At 38.7% G+C, this 22,749-nt stretch overlaps 1 protein-coding gene across 1 annotated transcript in view; it reads left to right on the forward strand.

Annotated features, from left to right (window-relative positions):
- The window catches only part of ITGB1 (integrin subunit beta 1), a 56,638-nt gene extending 34,920 nt beyond the window's left edge, over positions 1-21,718 (forward strand). The window contains 12 exon segments of the mRNA XM_070727740.1: positions 3,134-3,304; positions 5,104-5,342; positions 6,675-6,833; positions 8,520-8,615; positions 9,498-9,587; positions 10,513-10,653; positions 10,776-10,978; positions 11,930-12,168; positions 13,570-13,792; positions 14,967-15,199; positions 16,334-16,500; positions 20,536-21,718. Coding sequence (XP_070583841.1) covers positions 3,134-3,304; positions 5,104-5,342; positions 6,675-6,833; positions 8,520-8,615; positions 9,498-9,587; positions 10,513-10,653; positions 10,776-10,978; positions 11,930-12,168; positions 13,570-13,792; positions 14,967-15,199; positions 16,334-16,500; positions 20,536-20,601 — 2,027 coding nt within the window. The 3' untranslated portion in view covers positions 20,602-21,718.
- Positions 21,719-22,749: the final 1,031 nt, after the last annotated feature.

Raw genomic sequence — 22,749 nt, forward strand, 5'->3', positions numbered from 1 at the left:
GTGCCGGCAAGCTGATTTTTGGCTTGCACAGAGGTTCTGGAGGGCATTTCTGGCTTCCAGAGAGCCTCTGGAAGGATGGGAGCGGGCGTTTTTACACTCCCCCAGCTCCAAGGAAGGCTTTGGAGCCTGGGGGGGAGAAACATAGGCCATTTAATATATTTTATTGATATTAACTGAATTTCACTCTCTGCTAATGTTCGTTTGGGGTTTCTTTGTTTTTTTTATCGCTGCGTTTAATAACCTTTTGTGGGTAGACAAGCAAGAGAAAAAGGCAAAAATGATTTTAAGAAGCATATATTTTAGATAAAGTTATCTGTAAAGGTAGTTCTTGACTTACAACCATAATGGGGACCAGCGCTTCCTTCAATAATGTGATTATTAAGTAAGTCACACCCAATTTTACTATCATTTTGCCATGGTTGCTAAACAAATGATATAGTCATTAATTGCATCTGACTTCCCCTGTTAATTTTGTCAGACGGCTCCTGTGAAAGTTTATTTATTTATTTATTCGACTTCTATGCTGCCCAGGGCGGCTTAAGTTGCAAATATCAGTCATGTGACTCAGGACGCTCAAACCATCATTGGAAATATGCTGGTTACCACGTACCACATTTTAATTACAGGACTGCAGGAATTATGCAATGGTTGTAAGTGTGAAAACTGATTATAAGTCAGTTTGAAGAGTTGTTAAACGAATGGTCGATATTAAGGACCGTATAGAATTTTTGCAATAGTGCTAATCCTAAGGAAGAAATGGGTCAATAGATATGACTAGTTTATAATAAATCAGACATGCATTTTGATGTGTACATATATCACACATTAATTACTGAATGTTGGTATCACTTCTTTTGATACATATCTTAATGTTGCTTTTTTTTTTTTGCAAAAGTATTCTAGTGATATGTTGCATGCCTAAATTAGCTTTAGATACTTGCAATTTTTTAATATGAGGCTATGGTAATCCAAATTATTATCTCTGGTTTCATAATAAGTAGTTTTTATTTATGACTTCATGTCTGAATGACTTTCTGAAATACACAGCATTCAATTTGACTCAAGACCAGTGATGGGCTCCTAGGGGAACGGTCAGGAACGCAGTTCCGGTAGCAAAATTTGGAGCTCCACCCCAGAGCACTCAATTTGCACTATGCATAAGCCATGCTTACAGTATGGTCGTAAAAATTTTGGTAGCCCATCACTGCTCAAGAGTTATGCAGATACAGTGGAACCTCGACATACGAGCAGCTCTACTTACGAGCTACTCGAGATAAGAGCTGGGAGGGGAGCGACATTTTTGTTCGCCTCCCGAGCTCACATTCGGGATACGAGCGCCAAGGAGCTGTCTCCTGAAGCCGAACACTAACTTCCGCTTTCGGCTTCAGGAGACAGCTCCTTGGCGCTCGTATCCCGCGTGTTTTAAAAGGTTGCAGCCGGCCTGGGGGGCTCGGGGGGGGTGCTTGCAAGCCCCCCAGGCCGGCTGCAACCTTTTAAAACACGCGTGCCGCTTCGCAGCTCTCTGCTGAATCCGGAACGCTAACTTCCGCGTTCGGATTCAGCAGACAGCTGCGAAGCAGCACGCGTGTTTTAAAACGTGGCAGCCGGCTTGGGGGGCTCGGGGGGAAGCCCCCGAGCCCCCCATGCCGGCTGCAACCTTTTAAAACACGCGCGCCGCTTCGCAGCTCTCTGCTGAATCCGGAACGCTAACTTCCGCGTTCGGATTCAGCAGACAGCTGCGAAGCAGCGCGGGTGTTTTAAAACGTGGCAGCCGGCCTGGGGGGCTCGGGGGCTTCCCCCCGAGCCCCCTAGGCCGGCTGCCACATTTTAAAACACGCGCGCTGCTTCGCAGCTGTCTGCTGAATCCGGAACGCTAACTTCCGCGTTCGGATTCAGCAGACAGCTGCGAAGCAGCGCGCGTGTTTTAAAAGGTTGCAGCCGGCCTGGGGGGCTCGGGGGGAAGCCCCCGAGCCCCCCAGGCCGGCTGTGACCTTTTAAAACACGCGCGTTGCTTCACAGCTCTCTGCTGAATCCGGAACGCTAACTTCCGCGTTCGGATTCAGCAGACAGCTGCGAAGCAGCGCGCGTGTTTTAAAACGTCACAGCCGGCCTGGGGGGCTCGGGGGCTTCCCCCCGAGCCCCCCAGGCCGGCTGCAACCTTTTAAAACACGCGCGCTGCTTCGCAGCTGTCTGCTGAATCCGAACGCGGAAGTTAGCGTTCCGGATTCAGCAGAGAGCTGCGAAGCGGCGCGCGTGTTTTAAAAGGTTGCAGCCGGCATGGGGGGCTCGGGGGCTTCCCCCCGAGCCCCCCAAGCCGGCTGCCACATTTTAAAACACGCGTGCCGCTTCGCAGCTGTCTGCTGAATCCGGAACGCTAACTTCCGCGTTCGGATTCAGCAGACAGCTGCGAAGCAGCGCGCGTGTTTTAAAAGGTTGCAGCCGGCCTGGGGGGCTCGGGGGGAAGCCCCCGAGCCCCCCAGGCCGGCTGTGACGTTTTAAAACACGCGCGCTGCTTCGCAGCTGTCTGCTGAATCCGAACGCGGAAGTTAGCGTTCCGGATTCAGCAGAGAGCTGTGAAGCAACGTGCGTGTTTTAAAAGGTCACAGCCGGCCTGGGGGGCTCGGGGGCTTCCCCCCGAGCCCCCCAGGCCGGCTGCAACCTTTTAAAACACGCGCGCTGCTTCGCAGCTGTCTGCTGAATCCGAACGCGGAAGTTAGCGTTCCGGATTCAGCAGATAGCTGCGAAGCGGCGCGGGTGTTTTAAAACGTGGCAGCCAGCCTGGGGGGCTCGGGGGCTTCCCCCCGAGCCCCCCAGGCCGGCTGCCACATTTTAAAACACGCGCGCTGCTTCGCAGCTGTCTCTGAACGCTAACTTCCGCGTTCGGCGGCAGCGGGTTTTTTTGTTGTTGCACGGATTAATTGACTTTACATTGTTTCCTATGGGAAACAATGTTTCGTCATACGAGCGTTCCGACTTACGAGCCTCCTTCCGGAACCAATTAGTCTCGTAAGTCGGGGTTCTACTGTACTATTAAAAGCTAGATATTTTTTTCTTCAAGCTTTTTTTTCATGATAAATATACATGTATTCTTGTTTTCTTCCATTTTAATTTAACTTTGCTTTCTTGTGATTAGGGGAACCACAAACATTTTCATTAAAATTCAAGAGAGCTGAAGATTATCCAATTGACCTTTATTACCTCATGGATCTGTCCTACTCCATGAAAGATGACTTGGAAAATGTCAAAAGTCTTGGAACTTCTCTGATGAGTAAAATGAAAAATATAACGTCAGATTTTCGAATTGGTATGGAATCTGTTTAGGAATAAATTATGCTTTTTCAATCTTGATATAACATAGTTTGCAAATATAAAACTGATTTATGAAGCTCTTTTAGAAAACTATAATATTATGCATCAAAAAGAAATTGCATATAATTAGTGACATAAAGATTCCTTGAATTTCAAGCTAGCAATAAATGTTGGCATTAGAAAGGTGAGTCTGGCGATCATTTTCATAGCTGAATCCCTAAACTGCAGAAAAATCAGATGCAAATTACAGCACAGTCTATTCTAGTAATTCTATTCTAATTACAGTGATACCTCGTCTTATGAACCCCTCGTCATACGAACTTTTCAAGATACAAACCCGGGGTTTAAGATTTCTTTGCCTCATCTTAAAAACCCTTTCCATCTTACGAACCTGAGCCTGGGTCCGTGGGCTCTCCTACTGCGCATGAGCTATCTGACTGCCGAAGGGATTCCCCTGCCTTGTGACTGTCACCACCGGGATTTCCCATTTGCTTGCATGGGAATTCCCCGCCGGAATTCCCCACCTCCTTTTGCTTGCACCTGAGGCGGGGAATGCCGGAGCTGCCCCATTTCCCTGCCACTTTCCCCTCTAGCTCTCCACTTCCTCTGCTCCCCGCAGCCACCCCATCCTGCTGCCAAAATCCCCCCTAGCCTGCCGCTTCCTTCACCCCATCTCGCTGCTAAAATCGCCAGTCCAAAAGCTTGTTATCTTGCCCCAAATCTCTCCAAAAATCGCTCTCCCAAAAGCTTCATTTCTTGCCCCAAATCTCTCCAAAAATCTCCAAAAAGCTTTTGGGGGAGCGATATTTGGAGAGGTTTGGGGCAAGATATGAAGCTTTTGGGGGAGTGATGTTTGGAGAGGTTTGGGGCAAGATACGAAGCTTTTGGGGGAACGATATTTGGAGAGGTTTGGGGCAAGATACGAAGCTTTTGGGGGAGCGATGTTTGGAGAGGTTTGGGGCAAGATACGAAGCTTTTGGGGGAGCGATATTTGGAGAGGTTTGGGGCAAGATACGAAGCTTTTGGGGGAGCGATGTTTGGAGAGGTTTGGGGCAAGATACGAAGCTTTTGGGGGAACGATATTTGGAGAGGTTTGGGGCAAGAAATTAAGCTTTTGGGGGAGCGATTTGGGAGATATTTGGGGCGGCGTTAGCCTTTGTTAGGACCTCCATTCCTCACTTCTCTTCGCTGTCTGTCTCCACTCCATTAGCCTTCACTTTGTCTGCTTACTGCTTTTTTAAAGCCTTAAAGTGGGTTTGCACGCATTATTACTTTTACATTGATTCCTATGGGAAACAATGTTTTGTCTTATGAACTTTTCACCTTACAAACCTCCTTTCAGAACCAATTACGTTCGTAAGACAAGGTATTACTGTACTTAGAATGGAAGTAAATTCCCTATAAATATGGAATTTAGTTTTGACAATTGAAGTAACATCTGGAAAATTCCTACAAAGGAAAGTAGAGTCTGCCTTTTAATAAAGAGTTAAAGTTTATTTTGTGTAATAGATTTCCTTAACCAGATTTCATTATTTCTAATATGATAAAAATATGGTATTCTTTACAGCTAATAGTTTCTACTTTTCAAGATAATTCACGTAGACCAGAAGTTTGCCGAATACTAATTCTTGTGGTCTTTTGAAGGGTAGTGAGTAGAAGATTATTCTGCTAGGATTGCCAGCAACAAAATCTTTGCAAGTCACAGACTGTCTATTTGCCTACTTTCAGTAGAACTTTTTTGATTGTATTAAAAATAGCAAAACTAGATGCTTAGATGTTTCTTCTTTTTTACAGGTTTTGGTTCTTTTGTTGAAAAAACAGTAATGCCTTATATCAGTACCACACCTGCCAAACTCAAGAATCCCTGCACAGGTGACCTTAACTGTACAAGTCCCTTTAGCTACAGAAATGTACTCAACTTTACCAGCAACGGGAATTCGTTCAATAAACTTGTAGGGGCACAGCAAATCTCAGGCAATTTGGATTCTCCAGAAGGGGGATTTGATGCAATAATGCAGGTTGCTGTTTGTGGTGTAAGTGGTGTTAACTTTCTCTCTCATATTTTTATTAAATTGGTTTATGTAAAAATCAGCATTTGAAGGTGACTTTTTGGATACCATTGTTGGGAGGGAAATAATTATATGCTATGTTTATCCATAACCCATAATACAATTTATGTTCTTGATTTGCAACTTATGGATATGGTGTAATATATACCGTAATTTAAAAGAGTAGGAAAATGACAGATTCATTCAATTATATGCCTCCTAACTTGCCATCAAATGATTTTGGGTTGCATACAACACCGTAAAAACAAGTAAATATAAAGTTCAAAGGTAAAGGTGAAGAGCCAGGATGCGCAGTGGTTAGAGTGCAGCACTGCAGGTTACTTCAGCTAACTACTAGCTGTAGTTCAGCAATTTAAATCTCACCACCGGCTCAATGTTGACTCAGCCTTCGAAGCTTCCAAGATGAGTAAAATTAGGACCCAGATTGTTGGGGGCAATATGTTGATTCTGTAAACTGCCTAGAAAGGGCTGTATGAAGCGGTATGTAAGTCTAAATGCTATTGCTAAGATTTCCACAACCTTGTCGAGTCCGACTCTAGGGAAGGGCGGTGATCATCTCCTTTTTCTAGCCAAGGGATCCAGTGTTGTCCAAACATTTATATGCCAAGGCACGCAGAACCTTAGTATCTTCCTGCTGTGGTACCTGTTTATCTAGTGGCATTTGCATGATTTCAAACAATTAGATGGGCAGGAATCTAGGGCAAGTAGTGGGAGCTTGCCTCTTCAGAGGGCACTTGGTTCTTGAACCAGGTTCCATTCATGTGACTTTTATGTTTGGTGCAGGTATTATCTCCATAAAGATAAGACAAATGATATTCCAAGTTCACAGCCTATAAGCATATTACAAAAATGTAAAGATTGAGTGTAATTTTGAATGAAATGTAGCATAAGAATCTGTGCTAGAATAATCGGTTTGGTTTGGTTTGGTTCAAAATATGTAAAATATGCAATATGCAAGTTGTATTTTTGGTCAGGAAGTCCAATTTTAATAATCATTTTTTATCATGAAATAAACATGATTATGGTCAGGAAGTCCAGTTTTAATATTCATTTTTTATCATGAGATAACATGATTAAAACATTTTTTGACTCCTATTGGCCATAGCTGTCTTAGAGGGCAATGATATCCAGTTACAAAATCAGAACATATGCACTTGAAATAAGATGCTGTCTTGTCTACTGAATGGATCAGTAACTTTCTGCAATATATAAATGCATGGATCACTTCTTTTCTCTGTTTATTGGCTGCTGAATTTTAATTTTGTATGTTTTATCAAATTCCTTTTTCTCTTCCAGTCAAAAATTGGATGGAGAAGGAATGTCACTCGATTATTGGTTTTTTCCACGGATGCTGGGTTCCATTTTGCTGGAGATGGGAAGCTTGGAGGAATTGTTTTACCAAATGATGGACAATGTCATTTAGAAAATAATACGTACACAATGAGTCATTACTATGTAAGTATGTTTGGTAGAATATTTTAGATACATTTAATGTGTGTGCAGGGTCTGTTCTGGGTCCTATTCTTTTTAATATGTTTGTGAGTGACATAGGGGAAGGTTTGGTAGGGAAGGTTTGCCTATTTGCCGATGACTCTAAAGTGTGCAATAGGGTTGATATTCCTGGAGGGGTCTGTAATATGGTAAATGATTTAGCGTTACTAGATAAATGGTCAAAGCAATGGAAACTGCAGTTTAATGTTTCCAAATGTAAAATAATGCACTTGGGGAAAAGGAATCCTAAATCTGAGTATTGCATTGGCAGTTCTGTGTTAGCAAAAACTTCAGAAGAGAAGGATTTAGGGGTAGTGATTTCTGACAGTCTCAAAATGGGTGAGCAGTGTGGTCGGGCGGTAGGAAAGGCAAGTAGGATGCTTGACTGCATAGCTAGAGGTATAACAAGCAGGAAGAGGGAGATTGTGATCCCCTTATATAGAGCGCTGGTGAGACCACATTTGGAGTACTGTGTTCAGTTCTGGAGACCTCACCTACAAAAAGATATTGACAAAATTGAACGGGTCCAAAGACGGGCTACAAGAATGGTGGAAGGTCTGAAGTATAAAACGTAGCAGGAAAGACTTAATGAACTCAATCTGTATAGTCTGGAAGACAGAAGGAAAAGGGGGGACATGATCGAAACATTTAAATATGTTAAAGGGTTAAATAGGGTTCAGGAGGGAAGTGTTTTTAACAGGAAAGTGAACACAAGAACAAGGGGACACAATCTGAAGTTAGTTGGGGGAAAGATCAAAGGCAACATGAGAAAGTATTATTTTACTGAAAGAGTAGTAGATCCTTGGAACAAACTTCCAGCAGACGTGGTTGGTAAATCCACAGTAACCGAATTTAAACATGCCTGGGATAAACATATATCCATTGTAAGATAAAATACAGGAAATAGTAAAAGGGCAGACTAGATGGACCATGGGGTCTTTTTCTGCCGTCAGTCTTCTATGTTTCTATGTGTGTAACGAAATAAATATGAAATGTATAATAATTCATTTCCTTTATTCTAAAATACAATACTTTTTCTAATTAACAATGACAGGGGGAAAAACAGTGTTAAAAAATAAGATTACAAAATCTTCAAGGATTATAAAAAGAATATTTGTTAGCATGCATGGAGTTACCTGTTAATAAAATGTTTTTAATTTTCTTCATAATATTTTTCTACTTTACTCCATATTGTAGAATTTCACTATTCCAAAGTCTACTACAGCACAACCAAAGCAAGCTATGAAAAGTTAACACTAAACATCTCAGAAATATATGAGAAATACACAACATTATTATAGTATAGAAACCAACTAAAGCTTTTCAAAACATCTTAAATAAACCAAAAGATCAATCACTCAAGGGGAAAAAAAGCATAATTTGCAATATACATTGAAGCAGCCAAAAGTTAGGATAAATAAAGGGCTAGCAGAACATATCCATAAATACTAATTAGTAGTCAGTCACAACACATGTACCAACTCAACCAAGATTCGACCACAATGCTAGGAGAGATGGAATAATAATTTTAAAACTTTTTGTTCACCTGCTTTTATATAATGTTGTATATAGAATGCATTATATAGGTTGCACTCAAATTTATATATATACACAGTATATTGTCTCCTAAATATAACCTTCATTCTTCAGGATTATCCCTCTATTGCCCATCTTGTTCAGAAGCTGAGTGACAATAATATCCAGATAATATTTGCTGTCACTGAGGAATTTCAGCCAGTGTACAAGGTAATACCTATCTATAGCAAACCCTCCTCCCATCCCTGTTTAAATGCCTAGTTAAAAGTTCTAGGTAATATAAAGTGCTAGGCAGGAAGATGAAATAGTGTTTTCCATCAATCTTTATTAAGATAGGATCTGATGGATGGTGCTAAGGCTGTGATAAAAACTTTTCCAGTTCTTCCCAGAGTTTCTAAGGGTAATTTAATGCCAAGCATGTGTCATTCTTTTTTTTCTGATGACAGTACTACTTATGAGAAACAAGATTTTACTCTATTTCTACGTGAAGATATAAACAGCTGGCAGAAAGGCATGGCTGAGTGCAAGCTGTTGCACTCCGTGCTGATGGAAGGAAAATAAGGAGACGGAGTATCTTGAAAGTCACAACTGCATAAGACGATTATGTCAAGAAAGATTTGGATTCCTAGACAATGGTTTATAAAACTTGTTTAAAGCACTTGAGGACTTTTAGGCAAGAAGGAACTGCACTTCTTAGGGGAGGGAAATATATTTGTGAAAAGTCATATGATGCTTTATAATTTACTTCATCATCATCATCATCATTATTATTATTATTATTATTATTATTATTATTATTAATTAGATTTGTATGCCGCCCCTCTCCGAGGACTTGAAGCGGCTAAGTTTAAAAAGATCTTAAATTGGAAGGGAGTTTAAGGCATAGACTTAAATAGAGTAATGCTGATTTTTACCATTGTTGGATACACATGATAATGGAGGACACAGATAATAGGAAAGAGAATTTGGAAAACTTCCATCTCATAGTAGAGAAACCAGTAAAAAATGATATCCCTAGCATCAGGTATGTATGAAGTTTTAAAATGATAACACTGGGGGATTAAAATATTTTTTTATTCCTTGTATGTAAAGGAGTTGAAGAATTTGATTCCTAAATCTGCTGTGGGAATGCTGTCTTCAAATTCAAGTAATGTGATTCAATTGATCATTGATGCTTACAATGTAAGTCCATCCAAATGTATAATTTTTACTACAACCTCATTGAGTTTCTAAAACTTAGCATGACTTTATTGTAGCCTTAATGAAAACATTATGAAAGCCAAGATTTGTAGGTAATAGTTCCTTCGAAATTTGGTGGTGGTTAAGGCATATTAAAATCTGGGAAACCATTGTTTGAATTCCATCTTATAGCCACGGGCATAGTTCCCTCTAAGCTGAGCAGTGAGCAATCGCTCACTTAAAAATCATCATCAACTCAGAGTTTTCCAAACCTGCCCAGAAGCCGAGAGGGAAAGAGTGAGAGGGAAGGAGAGAGAGAGGAAGAGAGGAAGAGAGAGAAACAGATAGAAAAAAGAGAGGAAGGAAAAGAGAAAGAGAAAGAATGGGAGTAAGGAAGAGAGAAAGAAAATCAAAATCTAGTTTGAAACTAGCTCAACTATTTAAGTGGCATTTTGATATTGATAGAGTTGCCCTATTATGAGCTCACTGTTATAGACACACAGTACAGTATTTTATTTTGAAATTCTCTGAGGCAAAACAGGGTGGGTTTTTTATTTGTTTGTTTGTTTGTTTGTTTGTTTATTTATTTATTATTTCTGTGCCGCCCAGTCCCGAAGGGACTGCCGCTCAGACACTATACTTTTCCGCCCACCCCTCCAAAAAATTAGAGGGAACACTGGCCACGGGTAGGCAAAGTTGGCTCTTCTATGACTTATGGGCTTCAGCTCGCAGAATTCCTGAGCCAATCATGCTAGCCAACCATTTCTGAAAATATTGCCATGAAAGGGCAGTTGCCAGAAAACTATATTAATTTGAAGACGTTTGTGTGTATCTTTGTATGTCCTTGAAAGAGCTTTGTTAAAATGTCTTTTGCAGGTGTTGCACATTCTTTTAAATCTTATATCTAAATGTTCAAATTTTATTTTAGTCATTGTCCTCAGAAGTTATTTTGGAAAACTATAAAAAACCAAAGGAGATAGGAATAGAATATAAATCTTTCTGTAAGAATGGAGTGAATGGAACAGGAGACGAAGGAAGGAAGTGCTCTAATATTTCAATTGGAGATGAGGTAAGCTTTGGTGTAGAGGAATCATGTAGACTTATGTGCTCCGTGTCACTTTATAGCATTGCCCCATTATGTTTCTTTTAATCAGTTTGAACAAATTGCCCGTTTATTGTTTACATTGACAGGTTAGGTTTGAGATTACAATAACAGCTAACCAATGTCCAGAAAAAGGACACAACGAAACAATCAAAATCAAACCTCTTGGTTTCACTGAAGAAGTAGAGATTAAACTGGAGTTCATTTGTGAATGTGATTGCCATAATGAAGGGATTGAGGAAAGCCCTCTATGTCATTTTGGAAATGGAACATTTGAATGTGGAGCTTGCAGGTATATAAATGCTATTTTATTGTGTTTTCGTGAAAAAAAAAGCCCTGTAACCTTAGTTTCTTATATAAAAGAAATTCAGAAAAGGTTAGCTGAGATATTTAGGAAGCGAGAAGAGTTCCTTATGAGTTAAAGAAATAACTGTGTGCCTTAAAGCCTTAATGATGAAGAAGAATGCAAGCCATAATATATATACAATTTACACACAGGAAGGAAGGTAGTTAGGTAGGTAGGTAGGCAGATAGGCAGGCTAGCAGGCAGGCAGAAATTTTCGCATTTTATCTAACCTTGAGGTCACTTCGTGAAAGTGAATGTAAGAGACTAATTAAAAATTAACATTTTTTTAGACATAATTTTTATCTATGAAATCTGGTACAGTGTTCCCTCGATTTTCGTGGGGGATGCGTTCCGAGACCGCCCGCGAAAGTCGAATTTCTGCGAAGTAGAGATGCGGAAGTAAATGCACTATTTTTGGCTATGAACAGTATCACAAGTCTTCCCTTAACACTTTAAGCCCCTAAATTGCAATTTCCCATTCCCTTAGCAACCATTTAGATTATTACTCACCAGGGTTATTTATTAAAGTTTATTTTAAAAAAAGTATTTATTAAAGGTGAAAAAAAGTTTGGCAATGACATATGACATCATTGGGCGGGAAAAACCATGGTATAGGGGAAAAAAACACAAAATATTTTTTAATTAATATTTTTGAAAAACCGTGGTTTAGACTTCGCGAAGTTTGAACCCGCGAAAATCGAGGGAACACTATTTGTGATTGCCAGTAATTTTGATCTTGATGGCAGCATGACGACTCTAGAATTCTAGGCAGCTGCTAGAGAAGGACATTTAAATAGGAGATCCTCCTCCTTCTCCCTTATGAGCTTTCCAGTGCCATTTGTTGGTCACAATGAGACACATAATTCTGAGCTAAATTTGGTCCATTTTGCTTTTTAGGTGCAAACCTGGGCGTATTGGAAAGCACTGTGAATGCAGCATGGAAGAAGTAAATAGTGAAGACATGTCAGGCACCTGTAGGCAGGCTAACAGTTCTGAAATATGTAGCAACAATGGCGAATGTATTTGTGGACAGTGTGTGTGCAAAAAGCGAGACAATCCAAATGAAATCTATTCTGGCCCATATTGCCAGTGTGATAACTTCAGCTGTGATCGATCTGATGGTTTAATTTGTGGAGGTAATGAGTTCCTTTTCTGTCAAAGGAGCTTTAAAACATAATCTTGAAACTAGTGTGATAAAGTAGAATTAAGTGAACAAGAGAAACAAAGATCAGATTAGGAATAACTTCTCTGATACAGTTTCTTTGATTGATTAAAAATGTTCAGACAACTGAAATAAAGGTCTTATATTTAACTATGGTATACTAAAGGCAATTTAACTTTAAATGATATTCTTTATAATAAGCCCAGTAATAAAAGTGTATTTAAAAGAACAAAATCTTTGCATGCTGTCCTACATATATCTTGCTGATGATAATTTCCTATGCAGTACAATATGCATCTTTGTTGTGTTGTATAGTATAATATAGAGTGAGAAAAATTGGCAGAAAAATCTAAACATCATTATCCTACAAATTTCAAATACAGTGTTCCCTCGATTTTCGCGGGTTCGAACTTCACGAAAAGTCTATACCACGGGTTTTCAAAAATATTAATTAAAAAATATTTTGCGAGTTTTTTCCCTATACCACAATTTTTCCCGCCCGATGACGTTATATGTCATCGCCAAACCTTTGTCCGCCTTTAATAAATATTTTTTTAATAAACTTTAATAAATAAACATGGTGAGTAATAATCTAAATGGTTGCTAAGGGAATGGGAAATTGCAGTTTAGGGGTTTCAAGTGTTAAAGGAAGGCTTGTGATACTGTTCATAGCCAAATATAGTGTATTTACTTCCACATCTCTACTTCGTGGAAATTCGACTTTCGCGGGCGGTCTCGGAACACAACCTCCGCGAAAATCGAGAGAACACTGTAATATCAAAATAGCCAGATGTTACATGCTTTTCTTATTTTGGAATTTCCTTAATTAGTAAAGAGGAAGATTTCTTCCCTAAAAATAATCAGGCTTAATAGTATTCTTCCAGCATGCTTTCATAAGCCGTCAGAACTGGATTTTAGTTCTGTGTAACTGCAGTGAACATTGTATGCATGAGAGACTCTTTTGAATTCACCCTCAGAAGTAGCACTGCTACGTGAAGTCTCTATGCAGTAACCTTATGTTCACTTGAAGACTTAAGACATTTCACTATTTACAGTCGTAACCTGGATAATTTCCGGAGTGCATCAAAATAGTCGTTAAATTTTTGCACCTTCTAGAAGTAGGGCATGCGGATCTTGTCTAATCCTTCCCATTGGTAGAAATAGGGGAATAAATATGTGCATGTTTATATTATGTTTATATGTTGTTGTGAGCCATTTATAATATATTATGTTTATATTATGTTTATATTATGTTTATATGTTGCGAGCCACTCCGAATCTTCGGAGAGGGGCGGCATACAAATCTAATAAATAAATAAATAAATAAAATATTGAAATTTTACTAATATAATTTTTCCCCTGATTTTGAATGTAGGACACGGTGAATGTAAATGTCAGGAATGTGAATGCTGGGCAAATTACACTGGCTCTGCTTGTGAGTGCCCCCTAGATACGACTCCTTGTGAAGCTGCAAATGGGCAAATCTGCAATGGTAGAGGAATATGTGAGTGTGGAGAATGCAACTGTACAGATTCCAAATTTCAGGGGCCAACCTGTGAGCTATGTCAGACTTGTCTTGGCGTCTGTGCAGAACACAAGTAAGCTTTTTGATTTCGCAATTAAAAATAATTGGTTCTTAGAAAACACATTCCTACCTTCATTTTTTAAAAAAACCTCATTTTATCATAACTGCCCTTAACAACAGAAAATATCCAAATTTACATCTCTTTAAAAGCCCAGGAAGGAAAGGGGAAAAAAATAAAGAATAAAAGACAAAAGGAAAGAAAAAAGTAGAGCGGAAAAGAATAAGAAAAGGAAAAACACTATTCATATCTTATCTTAATCTATACACAGGAGGAAGGGTTGTTATTAGAAATTTTAAAATACATTTCCTACTCAGTTCATTTATTTCACTTCTTTCATTATATCAGTGTGTCGTTTCTACTTTAACAAATCAAAATAAATAAATCATTATTATTCCATTATTTTATGCAAAAAGTATCCTTCCTTAAAAAAAACACCAAAGTATTAATATTCTTCTTTAATCTAGATATTTTCCACTGCCGTTCTTTCTAAGAACGCTAGAAAGGGACTGGAGCACGATGCAAATAGCCAAGAGAAATTTAGATAGCTATAGCATTTGGAAAGGAGGTAGCACAGGATGAATGATATATACCAGAAATAATTGGATAAATAATTAGAAAAATTTGATTAATTTGACTTAGAAATTGGCAATTGGTATTGTATTATATTATATTTTAATTTGAGGTATGTACATTGGAATCTCTGCAAGGTGTGAAAAACAATAAAACATTTATAACTCACCCACCCCCCAAAAAATAATAATAATTGGTTCTTAGGTGATTGAAAATTCCTGCAACAGGTCTTTTTTCAGCACCATTTAGTTAGCCAAAAACTAAACCTGGAACAGAAAAAAAATATTTGGGACTTTTTTAGGGGGAAAAAATAATAAAATAGAACTGACCCAAGGGAAAATGCTTTTTTTTTTGCCATAAGGAGTAGGATTTTTTGCCCCCCAAAAAAGCACACAGCATAGAGTAGGAGATATGAAATGCATATAACAAACCTTAAGAGACCCCGTGGAGAAATATTTAACAACCAAGACCAGAATGAAAAATGCATTATGTTTAAATCATCTTGAGATTTAAGCCTTTATTTAAATTTATATTCGCCTTTTTGTCAAGTCTTCCTAATAAATTGGGTGGTATTCCACTATGATACTAATTTATGCTTCATCTTCTTTGCAAATAGAGATTGTGTCCAGTGCAAAGCCTTTAACAAAGGAGAAAAGAAAGACCGATGTGAAAAAGAATGTTCACACTTTAGTTTGGAGTTGGTAGATCGCAGAGAGAAGTTGCCACAGCCTGGAGACCACGCTGCCTTGACTCACTGCAAGGAGAAGGATATTGATGACTGTTGGTTTTATTTCACATATTCTGTTGATTCAAACAACAAGGCCATTGTCCATGTGGTGAAGACGCCAGGTATGTTTTGGTCTTCGTAGAGATAGTTTTAACAAATAATTCCATTTGCCTATCCCCTTTCTTAATTTATTTTTTTTGTACTTCATAATATCCAGAATTTTATGCATACGTGTTGTCCTCCTCCCTGCAGATACCATATTTAAAATACAAATCTTTTAATCAATTTTTTTTTAAACAATGTTTTTGAATAACCACAGAATGCATAACATTTGTCTTCATCCCAAGCACTGTTGGAATTATCAGTGACAGTTTGTGGCTATTGCTTCATTGGTTACTTCACCCAACCTCCATTGATTATACTAAATAATTTTTTTTTGTGCCTAATTGTCCCATTCTCACTTAGCAGTAAATCCATGTAGGTGCTTTTAAATTGGAAACAGCCCAAAGGATTGGTGAACCTGATCAGTGGCCAAAATCCAACCTTGTTTATTGCACATTCCTCAGCAAATCAGCGGACTCATCCACCAATGCCCTGGTCACTTCACAGATTGGTTACTGCAACCTGTTGTACTTAGGCTGCTCTTGGAAGTTTCAGCAAGTCCAGAACGCCGCAGCATGCCAATATACTACACAAGCTGCAGGTTTTGATTCAAAGGGCTGGTCATTACTTATAAACTCTACATGGCTTAGATTCTGAATACTTGAGAGGCCACCTATCGCCCATTGTATCTGCCTGACTAGTTAACTTTGGCACTCTGGGATCTATTCATTAGCAATGCCATCAGAGGGGCTTGGAAGCACTCTGCTCTCTAGAACAGATTTATCCAATCCTCTTTGGGTTGGTGGTTCAGAGCAGGGGTATACACAAGCATCCATTGCTCAAGTGAGTGGGCCCTGAGCACCTGCAATGTTTGTAGCCACGACCTACCACTATGCTCGCGCGAACAGGGCTGTGTGCTTGCTTCTATTTTTGTTTTAAAACGTTGTAGGCCACTCCAAATTAATTTAATTAATAATGTCTATTCCAAGTCCTTGGGAAAGACAGGCGGATAAAAATGCCAAATCCACTCTAAACATCTGACTGATTGTGATACCATCATATCTAAGAACAGCATTAATTATTTATATATTTGGACGGCTGTTTCATAAGTACGACTGTATTAATATGCTTCATTTATTCATTTTGTTCGCTAGAATGCCCAACTGGTCCTGACATCATTCCTATCGTTGCTGGTGTGGTCGCTGGAATTGTTCTTATTGGTTTAGCTTTATTGCTGATTTGGAAATTACTGATGATCATTCATGATAGGAGAGAATTTGCAAAATTTGAGAAAGAAAAGATGAATGCAAAATGGGATACGGTGAGTCATTATATTAATAACCTTAAGCAGGCGTACATTATCTGATGATAGTTTGCATACTTCAGAAATTTCAGATATCAATTTATAAAAATGATATGTTAGCTTCCTGATCCAGATCATTCCAAGATGAAAACATATCGTTTCTTGGATAATTCTTGAATTTTCTTAAAAGTGTTCAGTCTTTTAAATATTAACACCAAGCTTATTGTAGACTTCAATATTTTGTTCTCTTTGAGGATATTAGTAGGATTCTATTTATTTGACTATCATTTAATACAACTCTTAATCTTAAAGGAACTAACACTTTTATGTTAGTAGATCACAACCTTTTTTTCTTTAGAATGTTGTCTCTCTTGTATTCCACATTGATGATTTTTCTACCTTCAGCAAGAAAATCCAATATACAAGAGCCCTATTAATAATTTCAAGAATCCAAACTATGGACGTAAAGCTGGTCTCTAAGTTTCCGTTCGTATTTTCTTTTCTATTCCTTTCTCTTTGCATGTGCTTTTCTTCAGAGTTGCTGAATGCAGCTTTAACTAATTATTGCTTGATTCCTAACACCCTTTTTTAACTGCTGCATCATACTTTGAATTGTAACAGAATTTAGAGAGACAGCTTAGTATAATATTTAAAGGCACTAGGTTGAAACCAGGAAAATCAAATTCTAGGCTTAGGCATGTACATTCTATACACAATTATTAGGCAAGTTGTATTTTGGAGGATTAATTTCAGTTATTGAACTACAGTGCTCTTGGTCAATTCAAAATGTTAATAAACCTCAAACCTAAGCATTTAAGAAAGCAAAAGCAACAACTCAAAATATACAAATAATTTCTGACATTTCACGTACCACACAAAAACCAGTGTCCTATATAGCCATCCTTCTTTTTGGTAACAATCATAAGCCTTCATGTACTGTGTGAGTTTCTTGATCTGTTGATGATCAACTTTTTGTGCAGGCTGCAGCAACCACAATCTCTTGTTCAGAGTGGTGTACTGTTTTCATTCACCGTAAATATATCATTTAAAAAGGGCCCACAAGTTCTCAATAGGGTTTAGGTCAGGTGAGGAATGGGGGCATTCTTTCATCTTTAAAGCCTTTACTGGCTAGCTATACAAGTGGAGTACTTTGACGCATGTGCTAAATCTTTTTCTTGGCCTATTTTGCCCGAGGAAAAGAAGCTGCCTAATTGTGCATACACAATATAGGTGTTGATCTCCTTAGGCCACACCTTCCGTCATTATACAAAAACACATTACCTGATATGCTTATATCCATTAAGCATTCAAGTTTATACAGTTTGGAGGTGGAAAATGTACATAAAAATGATATGATCAAAATACTCACTTGCCTAACAATTGTGCATACAATATAGACAGGTATAGGAAGAAGGCAATAGAAAACTATTCCTGAATAATTTTGCTCAGAAAACGTTAGGGTCTGGTTTGAAGGCAGCCAATAAATAAATAGGTCATTTTTCCTTCTTTAGTAAGATCTAAAACATTGAAGAGTAAAACAAGGGACCCCAACCAAAAAAAGTGATAAATGCAAACCAGAGCACACTCGTTTCTTCATAAGCGCTTCTACGTAAAATTTTATCACTGCTTGAGCTCTGGCCCTTTTCCAATCTTAGGCCTTGGAAAATGTTGAGATATGATGCTCTTTGAATCTTGTGAAATAAACTGGGCATGATGAAACTTAAAGTAGTTCAGTTGTTAATGGAACAAATCATTTACTGCATCTTATTAAATTACCTTTTTTTAACTGGCTAGTTAGTTTACTTGAGAATACTGATCATGTTTGTAAGTGCTAGTTTGCTTCTTCCCATGCTATGTGGCTGCATCTCATGGGTGTGAGCACATATCCAGTGGCCAAAATCCCCCCCCCCCCAAACTGAAAACAAGATGGCAACACATATGCAATGTTGGAAACTTGGTTTCTGTGCATACATAGAAGGAAAAAAACCCCAGAAAATCTCCCCCTCCCCCCAAAAAAGATGGCAGCCTCCACAGACTGGCACCAACCAAATTGTTCTGTGATGTCACCAGTAGTTTGCTGAACAGGGAGGAACCTACCTCTGTCCCAGATGACCCTTGAGGCAGTGGCCACTGACTAGATGCTTTAGAGAAAAAAAGTATCAATAGCAGGAAATGGATCATAACGCAAATACAGTCTTGGCAACATTTAAAATAATTCTTTTTGAACATTGATCTCTATTCTAACTAAACACGACAATAGTGTGATGATGTAGAATATAGTTAGACTTCGTTGATAGTTTATACACAACCAAATTTTTGGTAGTATAGTGCATTCTTCACATATGTCGTCCTTTTCTTACTTTTTCTCCTTTCCATTCCATCTCTTGTTATTTGATATTCATTTTTTATTATTATTTCTGAACACTGATGCTATATAGATCTGGCCATATAATTACCTGAAAAAAAGCTAAATTTTCCCCAAGCAATATTTAACAAAAAATTGGACTGAAGCCATAATTTTGGGATGGAGAATAATATTGTTTTTTAAAGTCAGATAATATCCTGCATTTTTAGTATTGGGGATTAGTTGCAAATTAGTTTGCTGTGTCAACATTTATGTAATTTGGAACAAATTCATCCATGTTTAAACAACTTGACTATACAGGGTTGTGTGTGAGTCGTAAGTCCTCTCTTCTGTTTGCTGTTTGTGAGCTTTGTTCCTCAATATTGAAAGATGGATTTGCTGTGTTCACATTGAGACTAATTTTATGGCTGATCTTACTTAGATCATTAAAGACTTCAGTAATAAAAGAGCACTTGGCTGTGAGTCTTTCTGATACAGTAATGCCAGTGTTAATTTTGCACTGTCAAAAATGCATCCAAAGTATGTATATACTGGAGGGAATATGGAATCAATGTAAAGGAAACATTTTCTCCCAAAATTCTTTTAATGTTTATATGGCCACCCATATCTTCATTGTGCATTAAAGTGTTACAAAATTCCTATGTACAGTGATCCCCCGGGTTCCGCGATCCCGATCATTGCGAACGGCTATATCGCGATTTTTCAACCCGGAAGTCAAAACACCATCTGCGCATGCGCGCCCTTTTTTCTATGGCCACGCATGCGTAGATGGCGCCGGGCAGATCAGCTGCTGGGCGGCTTCCCTGGGTCTTCCCCCTCTTGCTGGTGGGAGGGCGAGCGGCGGGCATCAGCGAGGAGTTTGCGTGGGCGGCGGGGAAACCCCAGCGCTGCTTCCCAGCTGAGTCCTGAAGCCAAACGCGGAAGTTCGCTTCAGGACTCAGCTGGGAAGCGGCGCGAGCGAACGGTGTGGGCGGGCGAAGGGCGGGCGAGCGGCAGCGAGGAGTTTGCGTGGGCAGTGGGGAAACCCCAGCGCCGCTTCCCAGCTGAGTCCCGAAGCCAAACGCGGAAGTTCGCCTTTGCCTTCTGGCTTCAGGACTCAGCTGGGAAGCGGCGCGAGCGAACGGCGTGGGCGGGGGAAGGGCGGGCGAACGGCGGGCAAGCGGGCAGGCAGGCGGCGGACAAGCGGCGGGCGGACAAGACAAGCGGCGGGCGTGGCAGCAGCGAGGAGTTTGCGTGGACGGCGGGGAAACCCCAATCTTCGGCTCCTCGCTGCTGCGGCGGAAGTAAAAACACCATCTGCGCATGCGCAGATGGTGTTTTTACTTCCGCACCGCTACTTCGCGAAAAACCGATCATTGCAATGGGTCCTGGAACGGAACCCTCGCGATAATCGGGGGACCACTGTATAGCTTATTTGCAGTTTCCTTCCTTGTATATTCTAAAGAATAATTTGTGTTAGGCATGATGTGTAATAAAAATTAAAAATTGCTGGATAATAGATAATCAGTAATATATCCCTCCCACGCCCAAAAAAGTTTTCTTGCTTTTTCAATCTTGTTGATACAATGTAGGAGCTGTGGGACCTGTATGCACATGGATCTCTTAATTGGGTTGGCAGTATGTGAAAATATTTTTTTCAATAAGCTAACAGTTTTTTCATTCTGTAAACCTTTTTTCTCTTCTTTTAGGGTGAAAATCCTATATATAAAAGTGCCGTGACAACTGTGGTGAATCCTAAGTATGAGGGGAAATGAAAACTGCTTTATGATTTCACAGCACTGGGTGTGATAAATAGTTTTGTACTCATTACATAGCTTTTGGCAATATTGCAATGGATTTACTAGTTCCTTACTTTATCTACACAGTTGTTTTCTATGCAATTTTTTTAAATGTACAGTATTTTTTATTTTTGAAGTGTTTTCCTTTGTTTTTGCCAACAATAGTGCCACCAGATTCACATAATACTTGAGATTGCATATCCTATTCAATAAGATAATAGCTTACTCGAGGTGCTTTTTTATCTACCCTGTCTTTTGTATGGAATGAAACACTTAATAAAAAGTTTGCCTATACATTAAGTATTAAAATTAGAACAGTTTTTAGCCTTATAGATGTATCAAGGTTTGGCTTGCCCAAATAGTGCAAACCTAATACTAATAAACTATAAAAATTAGTTTATGAATAATGTGAGATTTAATTTCCAACTTTCTGTATTCAGTAAGGTAGAAACCATGATGTAACTTTAATTTCAAGTTTCATGTGTGACATACATTTTAAATTCTCACTGTGTGTATAAGAATAAAAAGAAGAAAGATCCAAAATAAAGAGCTTTAATATTATTAAAACAAGTATGATAATAATAATAAGAATTCCTGTGTATAAATTTAGTTTCCAGTTTTAGTACTGATGAGTACACTGCCAATACTCCTTTTTAAATCAGCTCCCCTGATATGCTGGACTTATAAAAACTGGTCATATTTGAAATTGAAAATCCAGTATATACAGGGTACAGAATAGGAGCAGGTTCTTAGCGCCTTAATTCCTTAGGTTTCTTTTTACATTTCTTGCTTGGTTTAAAGCCTGGTGCTTTAGCAACTTTATCTTTAATGTATTTGATTTCTTTCTGTGTAAGATAATTGTTAAACCATCTTATATTTGCAATCTTGGTTGTAATTTATCCTAGAGCTAAAATTGCATGATACTGAATCAGGAGTTACTGGGGCTTGTATATTTGCTGCTGGCTATTCTGTTATCTGTTCAGTACTGACCACATTCATATTTTAAGTGCCTTTTATTTTAACAAATGCTCACTTTTTACAATGTTACCATGGAAATTATTTATTAAATTTAATAAATTCCTTTAAAATTGTATTGATATTTCTTTATTGTAAATGTTGCTAAAGCTTGAATATTCTTAAAATATAGGAGCAGGGCTTAGGAGAGGCTGTTGTGGCCCTCCTGGGGCTAGCTTCATCACAAAAAGGATAAAGAACTGAACTGAATAATTGGTGAAATCTGCCAGACTGATCTTGATGTAAGGAAGAGGAATGGATATGAACTGTGTCATTCCTTTTTGAGCATCGAAATACTTCCCTCCCCATCCCACCCTCTTTTGGAAAAACTTTCAGGGGAGAGCTGGGAGTATTTCACAAGGGATGTACTGAATTAGATGGACACGGGTCGTAGAATGCAGTTAGATGGACACGGGAACAAGAATAATTTTAATTATTTAGAATAGTTCTAAAGGAAATTCAGAATCCCAGATTTCATCCATCAAGCAGATTTAATGCCAAAGAAGAGATTTAGAACCCTGGAAATATATAATACCAATGGCAGATTTCAATTTTCTGAACATTTCAACAAATTTAAGGGTAGTAAGACATGTTTTGGTTTCATTAGGACTGAAAAGATATCTGGAACTTAGATTGATAATTTCTATTTCCTACCCCGTATCACCCATATAGCATTAACTACCATTATACAATCTAACTTGTGTTACTTGATATCTCAGCATGCAATCTTACTTTGTGTGTTTCATTCAGGCTAAGTGGTCAAATATCAGAAGTTTTACATAATAGTGTCCTCTTACCATTTAAGTTACTTCAACAATAACCACCTTTTGATGTAGCATTGAAGTCTACCCAATTTTTGTCTGTAGGAACAACTATTGCTGAAGGAACAAATTAGTGATCCTTTGTTTTGTATAGACCACCATAATGCAGACAGTATGCTAATTATGGGTTCTATTTCAGTCAACTGTCTATATTAGAATCAGGAGCAGATTTTGTATTTGGGAGAATGAGAAATGTACCTAGATTCAAAGAATTGTCTGAACATTTGTTTGTACCCAGTTCTTGGAAGTTAGAAGGAACTCAATATCCATCCATATGAGCATAATTCTT

Source organism: Erythrolamprus reginae, chromosome Z (genome assembly GCF_031021105.1).
Source record: "Erythrolamprus reginae isolate rEryReg1 chromosome Z, rEryReg1.hap1, whole genome shotgun sequence".
Taxonomy (NCBI): domain Eukaryota; kingdom Metazoa; phylum Chordata; class Lepidosauria; order Squamata; family Dipsadidae; genus Erythrolamprus; species Erythrolamprus reginae.